General features: G+C 38.0%; 1 protein-coding gene across 1 annotated transcript; it reads left to right on the top strand.

Moving 5' to 3' along the window:
* The first annotated feature begins 603 nt into the window (after positions 1-603).
* LOC130241319 (uncharacterized) lies at positions 604-21060 on the top strand. The gene is made up of 8 exons (XM_056473026.1): positions 604-634; positions 8188-8245; positions 16440-16820; positions 18553-18840; positions 18942-19235; positions 19511-19891; positions 20202-20489; positions 20577-21060. The coding sequence occupies exons 2-8, from the start codon at positions 8212-8214 to the stop codon at positions 20915-20917; spliced, it is 2007 nt and encodes a 668-aa protein (XP_056329001.1). The 5' UTR covers positions 604-634; positions 8188-8211; the 3' UTR covers positions 20918-21060.
* Positions 21061-22903: the final 1843 nt, after the last annotated feature.

Genomic DNA, 22903 nt, shown 5'->3' with positions numbered 1-22903 from the left:
TATATCTAGTTCATGAAATGTTTTCTGTATGTATTCTGTAAACTTAAGGGGGATATATGTAGGAATTAATGTTTTATTGCTAGTGACATACATTTTTTTAAATATTTCTCCTGTACTATTCACGATTTCATAGTTTGTACCATATATATGCAAGACTATTGTAGTCACTTGGCAGCACAATATAAAAAGCCTTATTTGGAAGAACATAAAACCCCCTTGCTCTCTCTATGTTACACTGCATGTGACAATGTTTTAATAATAACAAGGAGTGATCACACCTCCTCTAATAGGGTTTATCACATTTTGCAGAACATAGTTTAGACCGCCTTTATCCAAACCCCAGTTTATGCGAATAGAAAGACACTGCTGTAAAGAAGGTAAGAATTAAAGTGTCACATTTTATTTTATTTATGATGGAAAACGTATTTTAGATCAATTTCTTGTCTTGATTAGTGTTTAATACTACCTAAATTAAAACTTATGAAAAATGGTCATTGACATTTTGTGGTTATGTTAAGATGAATTTTTCTTGCCTTGATTTTTTGTGCACATAAAACTACAGCTGTTTTTGTTCTTCTATAGGCTAACCCCAGGAATGTGATGGGACCTCTGCTTCTTCAATTGCTTTTACAAGGTATACAATCTGTTTTCTTCCCTCCTTTGTGCGTGAAATTGATCAAACTGTAGGTTATGATCAAAATCTATAAAGATTATTTATAAGATGTAACTGAAGTCAGTGTTTTTCTCAAAACATACTTTAACAGAATGCGCTTATTAGAATTTTTTTTTTTTTTTTTTTTTTTTGCAAAACATCTAAGTCGTAATAAAACAAAACATCTTATAGTAATAAATTGGATATACAGTATGTAAATGGTCAGCCATTGATGGTATGTGTGTTATTTAAAATTAAAATGAATAGTTATTAACACTATAATGCTGAATACTGCACAATTGAATACACACTGTAAAAACGGCTGATTTTATCTGTAAAATGCTACAGTAAAAATCTGTTACCTGGGCAACTTAATTTAAACTGAATTACCATAAATTGACTTTTCATAAATTCCCTCAATGACTCTTTCAATGTTTTTTTTTTTTTACTTTTACTTTTTTACATTACTATAGTACCATAACCAGTTTTCCAGATGCCATTAACTAATCTGTTTCGGTTAGTATTACAATTATGATGCTGATAGCACTAATCTATATGCAAATCAGGGACTTGCAGAGACATTTTGAGGGGCTTAAGTGGAAAAAAGGACACTTTTCTTATTTATTTTTAATTTTAAAAATAAAATATGTTGATAGTTCACACACAAAAAAAATCACCATGTGCTTATTCTTTCGTGTTTTTGAGTTTCTTTTTCAGTTTAACAAAAAAATAAAATACTTTGAAGAATGTTGGACACTGATAGCCACTGACTTACATAGTAAGAAGAAAAAAAATGGTATGGACGTCAATGGTAACTTGCAGACAACATACTTCAAAATACCTTCTTTTTTATTTGACAAAGATAACAGGTTTGAAATAGGTGGACTATGATGATAGAATTGCAGTTTTTGAAAGAACTATCCTTTTAACACAACATAATCTTTTGTAATTCCATTAAATGTACGCAATTGTTATTTAATCTTATATTTAACATGTCTACAAAATAATGCTTACTAAACTTCATGCATTGTCTGCTTTAGAATCCACAAATTATATCACAAGAACAGGCTAAGATACAATGTGCATGCTTTTTTTTTTCTTTGTTTCTGCTTTCAAGTAACGTTATTTGTTCACCATAGATGACTCGCTGCACAAAAAAATGAGCACATTTTCACTACTACATGAGATTTGTGGACTCCCTGCAAAGTATAACCATAACAGAGTGAAACTTTATGATTTGCATGTGTTTTCAAGGCATTTCAAGAGAGTTTAAAGCATTCAGGCACAAAAACGTACTTTTGTAAATTTAATGAAGAACAATTTTACTGAATTAATACAATAAAGATTATACAGTGTTATTTTACGTTTCATTTTTCAATTTCTGTACCTGAATTCTGTTTGACTGCGGAAAACTATAAAGCAGAGTTTATTAGACTTTTTTGATTGTTCTATTGTAATCATTTTTTGCTTGCAATTTGTTTATTATTTTTATCCATGATTCACACCCTTACAAAACCAACCAACCCAACCAATCTAAACTAATGATCTCTTTCCAAATAGAAATATTCAAAACATTTGGATAAATTGTTCTCATATCGTTTTATATATATATATATATATATATATATATATATGTATATATATATATATATATATATATATATATATATATATATATATATATATATATATATACACACACACATATATATATAGATAGATAGATAGATAGATAGATAGATAGATAGATAGATAGATAGATAGATAGATAGATAGATAGATAGATAGATAGATAGATAGATAGATAGATAGATAGATAGATAGATAGATAGATAGATAGATAGATAGATAGATAGATAGATAGATAGATAGATAGATAGACAGACAGACAGACAGACAGACAGACAGACAGACAGACAGACAGACAGACAGACAGACAGACAGACAGACAGACAGACAGACAGACAGACAGACAGACAGACAGACAGACAGACAGACAGACAGACAGACAGACAAAATATTGCAATGTCGTGCAGCCCTAGTTGTCGTGCAGTCTTTTTATTCACCTCCAAACTGTAAAAGTGTTGTGCAGGTAATTGTCACTCCATTCACAACCATTTACACCTTATTTTGTAATGTAATGTGTATTTATATAGCGCATTTATTGTGTATGGCGATACACCCAAAGCACTTCAGAATCATGAGGGGGGTCTCTCCGCACCACCACCAGTGTGCAGCATCCACTTGGATGATGCGACGGCAGCCACAAGACAATGGCACAGTGCACTCGCCACACACCAGCTATTGGTGTGGAGAGACAGTAATAGAGCCAATTCAGTGGATGGGGATGATTGGGAAGCCATGATCTGAGGGACTTTGGCCAGAACACCGGGGTTACACCCCACTCTTAACGAGAAGTGCCATGGGATTTTTAATGACCACAGAGAGTCAGAACCTCAGTTTAACGTCTCATCCAAAAGATGGCGCTCACTGACAGTACAGTGTCCCCTTCACTTTTACTGGGGTATAAGGACTAACACAGACCACAGGTTGAGTGCCTCCTGCTGGTCTCACTAACACACTTCCAACAACAACCTACCTTTCCTATGTTGTCTCCCATCCAGGTACTGACCAGGCTCAGCCCTGCTTAGCTTCAGTGAGTAACCGGTCTTGGGCTGCAAGGTGATATGGCTGCAGCCAAGATGAGTTTTTTTCAAGATGAGTGCAACAGAATTATAGTGTTTGAACACAGTTTGAAGCCCGCTCGGAGCAGTTGTTCAAGTACCATTCACCATTAATATTTAGTTATTTTTTTATTATAATATTTTATTCTATAATTAACTCTATAATAACCCTCCTAAAACAATAGATTTCCTCATCACAATCCTTACATTTTCTCTAATGTATGTCAATTCCATATTATTGATATTCCATATCCTTATTTGCCGTTATTCCGTAATTATTCCATCCAAAAATTCACTCATTCAATAGACAAATGAAATACCTTTTGTTTTAAAACCGGTTTCTTGTTTAAAAATTATGCTTGTGCTCAAAGTAACATACGGCTTCAGTAATCACAGTAATTATTGTCTTATATCCCAATTGCTTTAATATATTACTACCATATATGTCTAATAGAAAATCAAGTTGTTAATGTTTCAGCAACATTTATGAACTTACAGTACATTTTCCTACATGCATAAAAGGGCTTCATTATACTTCAAAATAACCTAAAAATAGGCATGTTTTAGTATGTTTCTGCCCTATATCCAATCAGATTAACATGCCAGCTACATTTATGAAGTTCATTTTATGTTACATGCATAAATGAGCTCTAATAAACTTTCAAAGTGTATCTGCAAGTGAGTATCTGCTGATATATGGAGTGCCAATTACTAAAATTTAGTTGTTCTGGTTAACATGTTTTGGGGGAGTGACAATGCATGTATTTTGGATAAAATATGTTGTTTGTTACATATTGCAAATTGTTTTTTTATTAGCAAGAAATGTTTAATGTTTATTATCATGTCATCTGCATGCCTCTAGATTGTTATAAGACAAAAATGGTGAGGGGTCTGGATGCAGACCGGGTGCAGTTGTTAGCTGAGCTGCATGCAATGCTATTAATGCACTTAACCCTACCCCTCACAGTGACATCACTAGCTCCACAGAGTGCATTGTGTCTGACATTGCATCTCTGAAATAGGCGGTCTCAGCTTACATATCCAGGTCTGCATCCGTATACTATTGCAAAAATGACTTCAGTATGTTTGACAAGTGCAACTGACAGAAGCTACTATATTAAATACTAAACAGGTCTTTGGAGAACCCACCTTTTTACAACTGTTCTACAAAGAATGTATAATGTGCTGCTTATCTATTTGCAATTGTTTACAGCGCAGTACTATGTCTATAATCAGAATCTTAAGCTCCCACATTCACTTTTAAATAGAGTTTCAGCAGCTTGTGTTTGAATACATTGTTGTTCATTAGTGCAGTTTTTTGGTCGGTGTTTATCTGACATTAATCTGTAGAAATGGAAAATAATATGGCATAATCATTTGCATTTTTCAGTTCCTCCTTTTAATTTTGGGTTTAATTCTACCTCTTCAGTTTTTTTGAAGGTCATCATCTTCAATAAGTCCATGCAAATGACTTTCTTTTAAAATCTGGAATCAGCTTTTAGTCTGCAACAAATACAAACATGTAACCCTGAATCATAAAACTTGTGAATAGCCAATAATACATTGTATGGGTCAAAATGATTTTTATGTTATGCAAAAATCATTAGAATATTAAGTTAAGATCATGTTCTAGTGTGACATTTTGTAAATTTAATTCTGTAATTCTATCAGAACTCAACTTTTGATTAGATGCATTGCTGAGAATGGAATTTGGACAATTATGATATTCTCTTGACCCTAGCTATGTATAGGTATTAAATAAGTTATGGAACCACTGATTTAAAATATGAACAATATACTACTGAATATCAAATGGCCATATATTTCAGGAAGACTCATGCTGGACTATAAATCTTTATCCAATCAATGCATTCTGTCCTATACCTGCTTGTGAATCTGTGTCTGCATGTATCTCATAATTACTGTGTTCATATTGCTTCACGATTACCATATTTTAGAGATCATGCTCTGAGCTGTTCACATGCTTATTTAGTTCACATTTAATTTTGTTTCTTCCCTGTATTAGTGCGAGTTAGACTCACAGTAATATCACACGCTCAGGAATCCCACTGCCTACTTGTGTTTCTTACGCATAAGTGAAGAACAACACATACAGAATGTAGAAGTGTAAATGTTTACAACTGCATCGACTGTGCAGGTGATGCTGCTTTAGGTGGTGTTTAGAACATATTCTGTAGAAGTGGGCCTATGTGTAGCACAAAATATCAAAGATATGTGACCCTGCACCACAAAATCAGTCTTATATTGCACAGGTATATTGACAATAGTGGAAAATGGTCAGAATTAGGGATTTCATTAGAATAATCATTACAACATTAAGTACATTTCTCATATATATAGTTTTCCACGAAGATATTTAGTAAATTACATACTGTATATAAAGTTCATTTTTTAAGGGTGATTTACTCTCTCTATATACTTTTCAAAAATGTATTTAATTCTTTTTGTTAGAGGCTTGAGCTGTCACTGGGATAGACAATTTTCTTAGACCTGGCAACCCCTATCAGAGCTCATTTATACATAACTAAAAATGAGAAAGGGGCATCATTTACGTAGGAAAAACTTTGTGCTCCAGAGTTATTGATCTGGAAAAGTCGAATCTATATCTTGGCAACTTTACTGACCTGAAGTTAGGTGAAAAGAAGCATTCATTTTTTGACCACCAAGTTGGCCGCCCATGCCCTGGGGAAAGATGATGGCCACAGAGTGGTCCATGATCTGCCACCTCTGGCTTACCCTGTTAGATGTGCACCACGCTGACAAAGCTTGCTTTCTTGGCGCACTCATATCCCAGGCAAGCCTATTCAGTGACACCGTCTGGGATTTTACCCAGGAGTCCTCAGTAGTGAAAGAACAGCCAAGTGCATTGGGGCGGGTCATTTTCCGGATGGCTTGGAATACTCACTGGGCCCATCTATGTTCTTTGCAGTTTCAAGATTTGCTTCTTTCTCACACCTCCAGCCTCTTTGCGGGATCCTGGAATAAAGATAAGACCCAATCTCTTATTTTCACTTCCCAATGTGAGTATTCCTCATCTGGAAGCTTTTCCACGGTGGGTCTGTCAGCGATTAATCTGGTAATGTCGCTCGTTCGGGCTCTGTCAGCCTGGTTAGCGCGGCCCAGCCTATCGAAGTGGCTCTTGTGGATGGTTAGACTTGACTTTGCGATTTAATTTGCCATACAGCCTCCCGAGCTTATGGGTGTGCATTTCTAAGCAGTCAACGCCACATCCACTGCTGTCTTGTGTGAGGAGATTGCTGTCCTCCTGGCAAAGGATGTAATCAAGCCGGTTCCTCCAGGCGAGATGGAGAGCTGGTTTTGTAAACGTGCTTCAGTGTTCCCAAAAGAACGGTGGGTTTTAACCAAACCTATATTCACAGATTGAACCGGTATCTGTGTAGGATGCTGGTAAAATGCTAATGCATGAACTCATCTGCCAATGCATCTGTTCACTGTCTCATTTTCCCCCCTCTGCATACCGTTTCTTTAGTGTGCATGCGGTTGCCACACATAGGGTCACAGGGTTTAACAAAGCTTGCAGAAGGTGCCCTAATGCCTCCTCTTTTCCCAGGTCAACCAGGAGCAAGCTCTCGCCCGGGTGGAGTTTCTCTTTTCTTTGGATGGAGCTGGACTTGATCTTTATGACAGTGCACCTTACCAAAGAGTGCACTGGGCTGGTGCTGTGCTGTCTGTTACAGTTGACAGGAAGACAGTCCCACTTAAGTTTGTTCAGAGGCTCCTGGGGCATATGACATCTGTAGCCACTGTCACTGTCGAGCTGCTCAATTTGTTCATAAGACACCACTTTAGCACTAGCTTCACGATCAGGTCCCCAGATGGCCATAGGGCATGAGGACACAGGTGGCCATCACCCCACTGTGTCACCGCACTTTCAGTTGCTGGATGGACCTTGCCACTCTATGGGCCGGGGTGCCCTTAGAACAAGAGTCCAGACATGCTGTCACTCTTGACAGATGCTTCCAGTATGGGCTGCAGGGATGTGTTTATAACAAGCATGCAGCTGCAGGGGTCATGGGAGACCGGACCCCAGTTGCATTGGCATATCATTTTCCTGAAGCTGTTGGCAGTATTTCTCATTCTCTGTCGCGGCTGAATTTGAGGACAGAATCGATACTGAACATTTGACAGATGGCTGCAGTGGATGTTAGTCTTGTCCATATTGGCACATAAAATCACAGATGTCCTGTAGGCTAATCAGAATTGTTTTTCAAAAACATCGTTCTATCTGAGCAAGGCTTGATTATTTGTTCTAACCCTCAGGTCTTCAGTGATTTTGCCTGATACTTCTCAAAAACAAAGAAATTGAAGTTGTTTTAGAACAAATTGAGCTAATTAATTAAACCACTCTTAATGCCTATCAAGTAGAATGTTCATTCTTTTACCATATAAACAGGTGCTGTGGTTGTAAACTTAAGTGAAGCAATGGAAATTACACTTGGATGTGGTTTTCTTTAGGTTTTTCTAGGTTTGGTTTAGGAAGAGAGTCTATTTCACGCTTCCTCTTAAAGGACAGATTTTTTTGGCAGCTTCCATTTTGCAGTACATTTTGTATTTTTCATCCAGTTAGCTTGCATATGAGACCACATTAAGAAGGTGAGAGTTACAAAAAGATCAAGATATATTATATTTGATATAATATAGATTTTTTTGGATATTTTAGCCCCCCAATATCCACTCTAATAATAGTGTTTGAAAAAGATGGCGTTGGATGTGTGCTACATGGCCCCTCAGTGCCACTTGTAAAAAACATATTGTCAAATTTTATTTTTCAAAGTGTAAAATAACTTGTTTTTTGTTGTTGTATTTTAGTTTAAGAAAAAACCTGGGGACATCATGAGACCTTTGCTGATTAATTTGCTTTTTCAAGGTATGGATTGTGTTTTTATTCTTTATATACAGTATAAAAATTCAGTATAAAATATACACACTATAAAGTCTGGCTATATTGAATTTCTAGAGTTTGATATTTACTAAGGCTGGGTAAAAACACGTTTTCAAATTCCTTTTAAAAGTGCTCTGCATTTTATCTAAAACTGGTTTCAACTTGATGTAGACAAAAGCTAATAATACTATTAAATAATAGTCAATTTTAAGTTTTGCATCTCTTATCCCTCACTGTACAAAAATTTTAATAAACCATGAAATACATAGTTGCATCCCTAAAATATATACAGTTAATACATTTCTTAGCCCTTCTGTAAAAATGTCATTCCCACCATCTCCTACTATATTTTCTCTTCTGGAAAGAATCTTTTTTAGTTTAAAGTTTAGTTTCAATATTTGAAAAAAAAAAGATTTTTAGTTCAAAATTAGCCTCTTGAGATTTATTTTTCCGATTCGCTACAGAACATAACACGGTTGTATAATGTTTGCCTGATTAACTGAACCAGCCTAGTTAAAGGTTCAAGACATCCTGGAGTCCTTTTTTTTAATAGATTTTAACAGATTTGTGTGTGTTGAGCCAATGTTAGAAACTGTCAGCTTTAATTCTCTGGAAAACTGGATAATTTGGAGCTAATTTCATCTTCCGTGTTTAAAATAAGTTTTGGGGTGTGATCAAAATTGTTAATGTAGCGCGCGTCTGCTAGTGGAGTGAAGACTAGGGTTGGGTATCATTTGCGGTTATTTCGATACTGGTGCTAAATCGATACTTTTAAAATGGTACCGGTGCCTGAACCGATACTTTTAAGCCACAAAATTATGGTGGATGACTCTAGAAAAGTCTTTTATTTGACAAAATCTTTTAAAAAATAATTTTAATAGAACAATATCATTAAAGGTTAAAGTAAACATCAATTCATATTTTATATATTTAAATTGCAATAATATATTTTCTTTGATCATTTGCTGGTTAGCATGAATTTAAGATTTGCAATATGAAATTACATTAGCTTACTACTAACCTATGGAAAGGCTGTCAGCAAAATACTGAACTCCTTTTTTCTAGGGTTGGGGCTTGTGACTATGTTTACATGGTTATCAGTAATCTAATGATTAGCCTTAATCTGAATAAGACAATAATATGATCAAGGTGTTTACATGTTTTACATGTTATAGTCAGAGGTGGTTATAGACCAGAGAAAGTGGGGGTGGGGGGGTCACATTTTAACATAAATCACAAAATACTTAAAAAATGATTTAAGGCAAAACTAAATGAGTTGAATATTACTTTTACATGAGCGTGACTATAAGTACATTTGATCAATGTGTTACATCAGTTCTTTGGTACTTGCCGACTGTTTGTAAATTCAAAATTGCATTTCCTAACGTAAAACTATGTACCCTAGATTTCTGATTAATAATGGTCTCTGCATTGTCTAAATCTTATTAAAATCAGAGCATTGGTGTCCATGTACGTACTCATTGAAAGTGCCAGATAATGTCACAAGCTTTTCAGAGACAGTGCGTTCCTCTGCCTTTGAGCCCTCAGTTGTGTCATTAAGTTTGACGTGTTTCCCCCTTACACGCAACTTTTGTAAAGCATCTACTTCACGTTGCTGTATCCTTGCTTGTGAAATACGCTTTAGAACGCTTAGTTTAAGCAAATTTGATGAACACAATCATGCGTGTTGATCTGAAGTCGCTCTCGCTCACCGAATGCGCTGTACTGCTTGCGTTGCGTGCATCCGTTCCCTAAGCAACAAGAGCAAATGCCTGACATCACCTGTCCGTATTCCTTAAAGTTGTTTAAAATTAAATGTTTAGAGATGGTGTGACAACGCGTACCTATGTGTGCCTTTGATGCACCCCTTGATGCTTCTTACGTCCTTGTCGCAGCATCAGTGGCACTGAAATTAGGCACAGAAATTCATATGCAGATTCGTTCTGGTACACACCGGTTACAAAGGTACCAGTCCTATAATGGCATCGGGTGATGACGCGTCGGTTTCTCATTATTATTCATAGCAGAGATTACTTATCCTATGAGAAGACCCTGCTTCTTAATTATTCATGACTGCATGTGCATTCCGATGACAGACTACTTTTGGCCCTTTCCACTGAGTGGTACGGTACGGTTCGGTTTGGTACGATTTTATGGCCGTTTCCACTGTCAAAAAGTGTACCGAAACGAACCGTACCGTACCACTTTTTCGGCACCCTTTCGAAAGGGTACCAAACACGAGAAAGGGTACCAAAAGGCGGAGCCACAAGCGCAGCTGAACGCTATTGGTTTACAGAGATACGTCATTCGCTTACGCAACAAGCCAGAATGAAAAGAAAAAACCCGCCATGTTTGAAATACACAGCGAGAGATTGTAGCGGAATTATAAATGCATATAATAACGAGCCATGATTGATCTGGGCTCAAACAAACCTTGTTCGTCGTCTTGATGAACAGCCACAAAGCCAAGAAGAAGAGCAGATTTACCCTGTGCCCCATAGTTTTTTACGAGCCAGTCTGAGGCGCGAGCGGTTTCGCTTTCTTGCTAGCGCTCGCGCTCGTCTAACATTATATATGAAATAACAAACTTCTTGAGCTGATGATAATAACCTGCACTTGGTTATTGACGTACTTTTGAAACCCGAAAGCGTGAAGAAACAAAGGAGAAGCTGGAAAAAAAGGAGCACATTACCCGTACAGCTTTATTGTAGATATTTCCTCGAGCGAGAATGACGTCGCCTGAAACTTTCTGTCATACACCACGCCCACCAAAAGGGTACCCTTGTTAGTGGAAACGCAAGCCTGATAAGGTGACCCGTACCAAACCGAACCGTACCATACCGTACCAGTCAGTGGAAACGAGCCATACAAGCTGAATACTAGTATCTTGCAAAATAACGCATAAATATTTTGTACTATCATCACAGCAAAGACAAAATATTAGTTATAAAGACAAAATTAATAAATTAAGATCATTTAAATACAGTTTATTTAAAAGAATTAAAATTTCTCATGGAGGCTAATAATTAATTAATTAGTGTGTGTGTGTGTGTGTGTGTGTGTGTCCTAAGACAAAAATGAAAATGGCTGTTCAATAGTTGATGTTCAATAGTTGATGAAGGGTTTTGATACACAAATCTTGATCAAATCAATGAGCAAATCAAATTGAGAGATTGTGAGATTCAAATCGAATCTAAGTCTACTCTAAGTTGTAATAGTTATATTCTTAAATTCAGTTTCAACCAAAAAAGTACAATTTTGGCCAGCCTCATTCTTCCCCATTTGAGCAACAATGAGGCTTGTTTATTATCTCAAGGTATTTCTATAATCCATTAATATATAACCAACACACATGCATATATACAGTAAACATTTTTATATAATTCGTACTTTTTGGCCTGTTTTTATATCTACATTTTACAGAATAAGTTAACCACAAATACTAATAGTGGAATATTAAAGGCAATCAATATCACACATTATCACAATATCACACAGCAAGCCAGTGCGCGTTTCCACAGTCACTTCCAGAGCCTAATCGGGCCAAAGCGGGGCTTCCTCTGGGCCAGCGGCCGGCCAAAGCAAGCCAGCTGGGGCTTAGGGGAGGAGTGAAAGCACAGGCGGAGTTTTGCCTTCCAATAGCGCACGAGCAGGCTACATGTGCCAAAAATTTAATATAAGGTAAAGAAAAACATAGCCACTGGTCACTTTAAAATATTCCATAAAAAACCTTATAGGCTAGGTTTTATTTATTTTTTGCTAAAGATCGCTCTTATGTTTCCCTTTTAAATTTTGGTGTTGCATAAAATAATAACTTAGCCTAGTTTAATTTAACAAGTGATATTTCTTTGCTGTGTCCTCCTTGGTCCTCCATTTAAAAGGTGTGTTTGTGCATGAAACACGCACATTTAGACGCATGTATATGTGTATAAGAGACTGGGCGAAAGAGCGCTCGCTTTAATAATAAATAATATTTAAATATTATTGAATATGATGATATTAATCAAATGGTGCAAACAGATCATTTTTTGGCTGTGTACATCCCCCCTCAAGCCAACACAGAGCAGGTGCTCAGGGAACTGTATGGGAGCATAAGCGAGCAGGAAACCGCACACCTGGAGGCAGCGTTTATTTTTACAGGGCCAATCTCAGGAAAATTACTCCAAAATACTTTCACTATATCACTACAAACACGCGAGGGGATCATATTTTGGACCACTGCTACTTTCCCCTCCGGGATACCTACAAATCCCTCCCTGCCTACAAATCTGCACTTGCCTTGCAGAAACTGAAACAGGAACCAGCGATCAGGATGTTTCAGAGCTGATCGGATCCATTGGATTTCATCCTTCAAGATTGATTTGATCATGTTGTCTGGGAGATGTTCCAGGCAGCTTCTGATGACAACATGAGGCATTCTCAAACTTCCTACTTCTCAAGCTGGCGCTGTTTGTTGCGGCGACACACAGTAGTATGTCGTGTCTTGTGTCGGGTCTATGTTTGTTTTATTGTGATTTTAATGTCTTTTAAATTGAGGTGACGGATAGAGTCGATAACTTAGTGGCGTTACCATGGACATTTTTAACACTGTGCTTATGAGCATGATTGTGTTGGAAGCTGCGGTGAGTTGTCAACAGAACAGCATGCCATGCAAGCTTCAGTATGGTCGCGACTTTCTCTTGCAATTGAACAGTACTGCATATGGGTCATTGCCCGCTGGAATTCTGTTGGAAATTCGCCGGTGCATAACCAATTGTTCCGTCCAGAGGACAGCAACGCGGACAAGATGGCGAGGACATGGAGGCCGCATGAGCGAAGAGCAGCGAGGATCTGTTGCTCTAGCCGGTGGGCAGCGGGAGGTGGCAGTTTGGTTGAGGAAACGGGGCCGCAAAGGAGGGATTCAGCAAAGACTACGCAAAGAGGGCTTATGCCACTTACCACTTCCATCCATTGTACTTGGGAATGTACAATTCTTAAGGAATAAAGTGGATGAATTGCAGGCAAATGTGAAATTCATACCAGAATACAGGAACTCTTGTGTGATAGCACTGACTGAAACATGGTTGAAAGAGCAGGATCGACAACAGGACTTTGAGATTGATGGATTTGGCCTACCTATACATTTGGACAGGAGTGCCCAGTTGACTGGGAAAACACAAGATGGGGGCATTTGTTTTTATGTTAACCCACGCTGGTGTAAAACTGTGTTAGTCCGTGAATCACTCTGCAGTCCGCATATTGAATTTTTATCATTCTCATTATGGCCATTTTATTTACCCCGCGAAATTCCACAAATTTTTATTACATTGGTCTACATACATCCGAAAACCAACAAGCCTGAGGCAACAAATATAATTATCAAACTTGTTCATCGTCTGCAAAGCATGTACCCAGACGCTCCAAATTTTAGACTTGGAGATTTTAATTCTTGCAACCTCAAAAAACATTTGAGTCACTTTTATCAGTATGTGAGTTGTCCAACCAGATACGGTAAAAGTTTGGACTTATGTTTTGGCTCTATAAAAAGTGCCTATAAATCACACACTATGGCACCTCTCGGCTCATCTGACCATAGTTGTGTTTTTTAGCTCCGATCTACCAGTCGGTTCTTAAGAGAGGTAAAATTGAGCGCAAAGAGGTTGCTGTTTGGACACAGGAAGCTGTTAATGAGCTCAATGGTTGTTTTAATAGCACAAACTGGGACATTTTTAAAGCCTCCTGCACTAATCTAGATGAACTGACTCTCACAGTATCAAATTACATTACTTTCTGTGAGCAAATGATTATACCTAGGAAGACAATTACAATTTATCCAAATAATAAGCCTTGGGTCAACAGATCCCGTAAGACTGTTCTTAATAAATAAAAGACTTATTAACAGGGGGACAATCACCAGTTGAAGCATACACAAAAACTGGTGAAAAAGAAATAAAGTTAGAAAAGATGAAGTTTAAGGATAAGGTGCAGGACCAACTGAATGGCAATGCTCAGGATGCTTGAAGGGGAATTAAAACAATGGTGGGCCTGCAGAGCAAGAAAAAAGGGGTGTCTTTTCCAGATAAAACTGACCGTATGCTGGCAGAGGATTTAAATTAGTTTTACTCCCGATTTGATGGTCAGGATTTTAACAGCGAACTTAATAAACTCAAATTTAATGCAGTGGGTAGCCTGATACGGATTAATGAAATGGATATATAGAGAACTTTAGAGAAAAGTTTGCGGAAGAGTCAGGAGCCTGACTGCATTAGTGGCCACCTATTAAAAAACTGTGCTCCATTCTTGAGTGGTATATTCACTTATATTTTTCAACTGTCCCTGTCACTTAAATCTGTCCCCCTACTTTGGAAAGAATCCATGCTAATTCCTGTGGCCAAGATTCCATCACTTAGGGTTCTGAGCGATTATCGGCCGGTGGCTTTGACTTTGGTGATGAAATGTTTTGAGCGCATTGTTAAGAGGAACTTACAGCTCATGACTCGGAATATGATAGACCCTCTTGAATTTGCTTATCAGTCACACAAAGGGGTTGAGGATGCCACAACAACATTACTGGACTTTGTGACAGGTCACTTGGAGGGTGACAAAACTCATGTGGGATTATGCTTCGTGCTTCGAAGATTTTTCTTCTGCTTTTAACTGTATGCAGCCTCACATTTTGGCCGATAGGCTTTTAAAATTTCCAAGCATTGACCAGGGCACAGTATGCTGGCTGGTTAATTTTTTAACAGTGAGGCCTCAGAGAACCCGAGTTAACAACACACTGTCTAACTCAATTTATTGCTCAACAGGTTCTCCACAGGGAAGTGTTTTATCACCATTATTGTTTGTACTTTACACTAATGACTGCCAGAGTAAATTTGAATCAAGGTATATAATTAAGTATGATGAATCTGTCATTGTTAGTCTGTTGCATGATCATGAGGAGGGTCATGGCCCAGTGTTGGACAACTTTGTTGCTTGGTGCAAAGACTCATATTTACAACTTAATATCTCAAAAACTAAAGAGAAGCGTATTGATTTTCGGCGCAATTCTATTTCTAATGCTACTACTACTACTATAAACGGCACTGTTGTTGAGACAGTGAGTGAGTATAAATATCTGGGCACCATTTTGGATGATAAACTGAATTTTGAGGCCAAGATTAATTTTATCTGTAAAAAGGCAAAACAAAGACTGTTCTACTTTAGGAAGTTGAAGGGATTTAATGTGGATAGGCCTCTTCTTAGGACATTTTATTCTTCTTTTATCGAGTCTCTTTTAACTTTTGCAGTAGTATACTAGTATGGTACTTTGAGGGTGACTAGTAAAAACAGACTTTCAAAAATTGTTCATCAATCTCAAAAGATCTTGGGCATAAATATTAACAGTATTGGACAAGGGTATGAGGAGAGAGTCATAAAGAAGGCTAGGTCCGTTTTAGCAGATAAGAACCACCCACTTTATTTAAAGTTTTGCCTCTTGCCATCAGGCAGAAGGTATACTTATTTTCGATGGGCAAGGTCTAACAGATACTTGTATTCATTTGTTCCAATGAATACGATTGTATTGTCTTTCACATATTTATTGTCAACAGTATATTGTTTTGTTTTTGGAGTATATTGTTGTATTTTGGGGCATCATAGTGGCGCAGTGGGTAGCGCTGTCACCTCACAGCAAGAAGGTCGCTGGTTCGAGCCTCGGCTGGGCCAGTTGCCCTTTCTGTAGGGAGTTTGCATGTTCTCCTCGTGTTTGTGTGGGTTTCCTCCTGGTGCTCTGGTTTCCCCCACAGTCCAAAGACATGCGGTTTGGGTGAGCTAAATTGTCCGTGTATGATGCTTCCTCGTGATTGGTTGCAGCTGGAAAGGCATCCGCTGTGTAAAGCGTATGCTGGATAAGTTGGCGGTTCATTCCGCTGTGGTGACCCCAGATTAATTAAGGGACTAAGCTGAAAAGAAAATGAATGAGTTGTATTTTGCACTGTCTGAAGCCAGCACCTAAGCTTTTCACTCAACATAGTACACGTGCTGCTTATGATGTGACAATAAAAGTTATTTGATTTAGAACAGCAGTGACTTTTTGTTGTCTAACATAGATCTTTGCTTATCTCTGTTGCCTGAAGTAAGGAAAAATGTTGAAAAAAGCTAATGAAATTTTGCATTGTATCTACATGTTACAAGTTTTCCAACTTTTGTTCCTCAGGTGTTCTACTCTATGGTGCTCTCGGATGGGATGTGAGAATGCCAAGAGACATTCATGGTCTTCGCGGTTCCTGTCTGGTGATTCCATGTTCTTTCAGCTACACATTATACCCACCTGAAAACCCACGTAGGATTGTGTGGTATCAGTGGGTCTCTAGAGGTTATCCTTTAGTCTATGATTCATGGTATCCAAATGATGTCATTTACAAGTTCAGAGGAAAAACATATTTATATATATACCCACATGAGGATTGCAGTCTGCGGATTGATAAACTAGATCACTCTCACCATGGAGAAAAAATATACGCATGGATTGACCCTGAAAATGTTGGAAGTAGCACTTATGCATTTTATGATGTCACCTCTACAATCTTTGTTGATGGTATGTAAACTGGACAATATCTGCGATTGCTCAACTAGTAAAATGTTATGTCATAATTAAAAATAGACACAGTATAAGCTTTTCACAGTAAAAGGTTTATGTTCAAAATGTAGACTAAAAATTTAATTGTGCTGTACATTTTACATTAGTTTGATGAACTTCTCTTGTGGTTATTCTGATGTCATACATCATTGAAAACCGATCTGGACTAAAGGCTGATTTATACTTCTTCGTCAAGCGTACGCATATGGTCCGGTGCTGCCTTCGTGTAGTCACGTAGCCCTCGCCGTGGCTGACGCGCACCTCTCAAAAAATGTAACTAAACAGCGTAACAACATGTAGCGCAAGCATTGTGATTGGTCAGCTTGGTAGCTGTGAGGACAGTGAGCAGTGCTGAGAGCCTCTAGACCAATGGAGCGATTGTTTACAAGTGTCGAGTCCCGTGAAGGAGCTCTAGATACAAACGTTTGTTTTGTGTTTACCTTACGATTAAAGTTGTTGCACATCCACCTGTTCCCATCTCTGAATGCGCTACTTGTACATTAAAGTAGCATTCAGAAAAAACAAAACACCAATGAAGAAACATCTGTCACCACTAAACATCGCTGTCGCCACTAGCTTGTATGGTTCGGGATCTATAGAGCTGCGCATCGTTGGATTTGCTCTTCAGTATTTGGACTCTCAGTAGTGATTATAAAACCACACTGAACTGAGCTGAACTGAACTTAAACACTACAAACTGAACTACACTGTTCCTATTTACTATGACCCTTTTTGTGAATCTGCTTTGACACAATCTACATTGTATAAGCGCTATACAAATAAAGGTGAATTGAATTGAATTGAATTGAATTGAACATGACACAGAGGAACATAAACAAACTCACAGCTAGCGTTTCTGTGTTATTGCAGAGCAACACAAACAGCACACAGAAGTATAAATGCACAGCTACGCGCAACGCATGCGCTGTGGGTCACGGCGATCACTCGACCCAGCAGTATAAATCAGCCTTTACAGTGGACCCTTTTCACAAGACTGTTATGACCCGTTTAATGGCAATCATAATCTTAAATCCTTGAGTTTTTAATATTTAGATTTTTTTTATAAAAACATATGAACGTTCATAAAAACAAATGACCGCTTATGCAAGGTCTTTGTAATATGGAGTCTGTGGACCAGAAAGTAAATTTGACATTGTTTTCTCTTCTGGCTGCCATTATCAGTCTCACACAATTTTTTTCCTATTTCTGGAAGTCTTGATAACACCATCATAGAGTTTTTCTTCTATTATTTCAGCAAATGGGATTGTGAAAAAAAAGTACTCTCCAATTTGCTGCGCTCTAAGTTTGCCCAACCTTGACGAATTCCACTCTTGAGAATCCCTGAAATGTGAAAATGGTCCATTGAGGTAAAATTTAGCAAATCAAAATGAAGAGGAAGTATGCACAGGAAGTGCTAATTATATAAATTTTATAACAATATATTAATTTGTAGTGCTCAGAGAAATAATTGCTTGAGTGAGAATGTTTTTTTTTTTTTTTTTTTTTTTTTGTGAGGAGTGTTTCTACAGCTAGTTTGTCAAGGCCACTTACCTGTGTGAGGCACACTCAGTTTGGGTTGTTGTGTGGTGAGGGGGTAGAGGAGGTCATAGATTTATTCATGGGGTTCAGGTAATCGGGAAGAGATGATATACTAATGATATACCAATTTGAATGTTTTTGTGAATTACAGAAGATCCAGAGGACCCCAGCATTGAAATTCATGGAGGTGATAGGATGGGTGAATACATCACAGTAGTATGTTCGACCTTTCATACGTGTCCATACAGTGAACCAAAGATCACTCTGAGTGGCATAGATGGAAATGAAAAAATAAAGGATGAAGAAATTAAAGACGGCCTGTGGAAAACCTCTCTGACGCGCAGAGGTGTTGTAAAGACAGAAAACCTCAATTTTCATTGTTCAGTAACACATTATGGGGACAGAACAGCGAGATCTTCAATGTACAAAAGTGCCAAATGTGAGTGTAAAAAAAAATGGACAGTTTTTTTGCTTTATTATTTGCATGATCACTGTAAATGTTGCAGATTAACCTGTTTCAAGATTTCTTTTAACTTTCAGGTGTTCATCAAAAAATAATGATTGAGCCTGCAATTGGAGATGTCACTGAGCATGTCCCGCAGATCTTCACCTGTACCGTCTACCATTCCTGTCAGAATGAGAAACCAACCATCACATGGAACTTCAGGGACATGCAGATCTCAGAGGGGAGAAAAACACTTTCTGGTTTAAATCGGGCCACCTATTCCAAAATAACCTTTGTGGGTAAAAACAAAGACCATGGAAACAAATTGACTTGCAATGCAAGGTTTTCTGGAGGAAGCACTGAAGCTTCTGTCATTATACGAGTACAGCGTAAGTAATTTGTTAGCATCTTGATGTGTGTGATCTCTCAATATTTGATCTCTCCGTATGTTCACCATTCAAAATACTACATTCTGAAGCATTATTTCACTACTACAAAATTTGGTATTCAATGTAGATGTTCAATATCTTTTATTATGAATAATAGCAGCTCTTACAGAAAATCGTTTATTTTAATGAATCTTTTAGCATTTATTGTGTTTTTTTTATTTATTCACTTTATTTATTCACTAGGCCATTCATATTTTTCATCATTTATCCCACAGGTGTTCTGCTGTTTGATGCTTTAGGATGGGAAGTGAAAATCCCACAAGACATTCACGGCCTCAAAGGTTCCTGTCTGGTGATTCCATGTTCTTTCAGCTACAAATCAAACCCACCCAAAAACCCAAGTAGAGTTGTGTGGTATCAGTGGGCTTCTAGTGGGCGTCCTTTAGTTTATGATTCTTTGAATGCAAATAACGTCATCACGAAGTTCAGAGGAAAAACTGATTTATATGGAAACTCAAACTCAGATTGTAGTCTGCTGATCAGAAACCTGGAACAGTCCCACCATAATGAGAAATTATACACAAGGATTGACCCTGAAAATACTGCGTGGACCAAATACAAACATGATGATATCACCTCCACAATCCTTATTGATGGTATGTAAATACTCTTGGAGTAATATTCATTCACTCTAATGTCTGTTAATGTCCAACTGCAGTAAAAGATTGTATCATTAATAACATAATATAATTACTTAATAAATTGCTTCTCTGAAGTTGTTTTAAAATTAGTTTGATTAAAATTTTGCCCTAAATGTATATTCATTTTTACACGCCTTTGCATTATCAAAATAATGTTATAGTAAAAAAAATATTTGAAAACACTTATTTTAAAGTGTTCAAATTATATTTTGGGGCCACTGTATATTTAATTATTATTGATTTTTTTAAATCTTTATGTCAATAGAAAGTCCACAGAAGCCCAATATGGATATTAATGGAGGTGAAAAGGTGGGTGATAATATCACAGTAATATGTTCAGCTTTCCACACGTGTCCACACAGCAAACCAAGTATCACTTTAACCGGTGTTGAAGGATCTGATGAAATAAAGCATGAATCCTTTAAAGATGGTCAGTGGAAAATCACTCTGACACGAAAAGCTGTTGTAAAGGCAGAAAGCTCAACCATTGAGTGTTCAGTATTGTATTACGGTGGCATAAAGGCAACAGCTACAACGACCAAAAGTGCCAAATGTGAGTGTTCACAAATATGAACTGCTGTGTGTACTATTAGCTATAATGTTTGAAAGCCACACTGACAAGGTGTCATTTCACTTTCAGGTGTTTATCAAAAAATAACGATTGAGCCTGCAATAGCAGATGTCACTGAGGGTGTTGAACAGATCTTCAACTGTACCGTCTACCATTCCTGCCAGAAGGAGAATCCAACCATCACATGGAACTACGAGAACATGCAGGTCTCAGAGGGGAGAAAAACACTTTCAGGTTTGAATCGAATCACCTATTCCAATATAACCTTTCTGGCTGCTAAAGAAGACAATGGGAAGGAGCTGACGTGCACTGTTCAAATGTCTGGAGGGAACAGTGAAAAATCTGTTGTTTTACGTGTACAAGGTGAGTCATTTGTTTTTTATACTCAGGAAAAAAGCACAAATCTTTAACCTTTTGTACATCATTTACTACTAAATGATTCATATTAGTTATGTAAAATGACATTGCACCATACAAAATTAGTTTCACTACACTAACCATACTTTAGTTTCCTTATGGCATTTTAAGTGGATTGAACATAAAACAATTTGAACCCAACCCCCCCGTGTGTGCTTTCACTTTTACTGCATTAAAACCTTAATCACATTTCTAAGAGCCATATAGTGTTTTCATTATTTTCAACATGCATATAATTGCATATTTTTCAGCCTAAAGATTAGATTTTAGATTAGATTCAACTTTATTGTCATTACACATGTACAAGTACAAGGCAACGAAATGCAGTTTAGGTCTAACCAGCAGTGCAATAGCAGCAAGTGCAGGATACAGGTATAAGTTATAAAGTGCAGTTATAGAAAAACTATGGTGATATTTACAGATGGATGTACTTTGAACATTATATACAGGTTGTATTAGCTATGAACAGATTTACAATAAATGAATATATGTACAGGATGCTATTAATAGCAGAAGTGTGCAGATAGATAAACATAATTACAAATGTCCATGTGCAGTGGGTATGTACAGTTCAAATAAGTGAATCAGTGCAATGTAGTGCAATGAATATGTGCAAACTTTAAATGTGCAAATGTTAAATAGTGCAATGATTGTGAGGAGTATAAGTTAGAGGAGTGTGGGGGGTGTATTGGGGTGGCAAAAGAGTCAGTGAGGGGCAGAGTTCAAAAGGAAGACAGCTCTGGGGAAAAAGCTGTTCCTCAGTGTGCTGGTTTTTGTCCGGGGGAGCCTGAAGCGCCTGCCGGAAGGCAGGAGAGAAAACAGTCTGTGAGCAGGGTGAGAGGTGTCCTTAAGAATACTGCGTGCTCGGCGCAGACAGTGTTTCTTCTGGATGTCCTCAGTGGCTGGCAGTGTAGTCCCTGTGATGCGTTGGGCAGTTTTCACCACCTGCTGCAGTGCCTTACGCTCAGCAACAGAGCAGCTTCCATACCAGACTGTGACGCAGTTGGTCAGGATGCTTTCTATTGTGCAGCGGTAGAAGTTCACCAAGACAGCTGATGAAAGCTGGTTCTTCTTAAGTTGCCTCAAGAGAAAAAGGTGCTGGTGAGCCTTCTTGACCAGGCTGGAGGTGTTGGTGGTCCAGGAAAGGTCCTTTGAGATGTGGGTCCCCAGGAACTTGAAGGATGAGACAGGCTCAATGGCCATCCCATTAATGTGGATGGGATCATGTGAGCCTGTTCGTCCCTTCCTGAAGTCCACAATGATCTCCTTGGTCTTGCTGGTGTTAAGGAGCAGATTATTGTTGGTGCACCAAGTGGCCAGATGCTGTATCTCCTCCCAGTAGGCAGTCTCATCATTATTGCTGATTAGACCAATCACTGTGGTGTCATCTGCAAATTTGATGATGGTGTTGGAGCTGTTCACAGGCCTACAGTCGATGGTAAAAAGGGTGTAGAAGAAGGGGCTCAGCACAGCCCTGTGGTACACCAGTGTTGAGTGTGACGGTGGTGGAGCAGATGTGGCCTGATCTAACATTCTGAGGTCTGTTAGTCAGAAAATGCATAACCCAGTTGCAGAGAGATGTGTTGATATCCAGGTCTCTAAGTTTGATCATTAGCTTAGAGGGTGTAACAGTGTTGAATGCTGAGCTGAAGTGAACAAACAGTATTCGTGCATAAGTGTTTTTATTGTCCAGGTGTGTGAGTACAGAGTGCAGTGCTATGGAGACGGCATCTTCTGTGCTCCTGTTGCCACGGTAGGCAAACTGATGTGGGTCCAGTGTGGATGGCAGAGAGTCTTTCAGATGTGCCAGGACCAACCGCTCGAAGCACTTCATGATGATGGGTGTGAGTGCTACAGGGCGGTAGTCATTCAGGCATGTTGGGCTGGAGTGTTTGGGCACTGGCACAATAGAGGTGGTTTTAAAGCATGTTGGCACAGTTGCTAGGTTAAGTGACAGGTTGAAAATGTCTGTGAATACC

The sequence above is a fragment of the Danio aesculapii genome, chromosome 15 (assembly GCF_903798145.1).
Source record: "Danio aesculapii chromosome 15, fDanAes4.1, whole genome shotgun sequence".
Lineage (NCBI taxonomy): Eukaryota > Metazoa > Chordata > Actinopteri > Cypriniformes > Danionidae > Danio > Danio aesculapii.
Note: the sequence above shows the minus strand (reverse complement) of the source record. Positions and strands in the feature narration are given on the sequence as shown.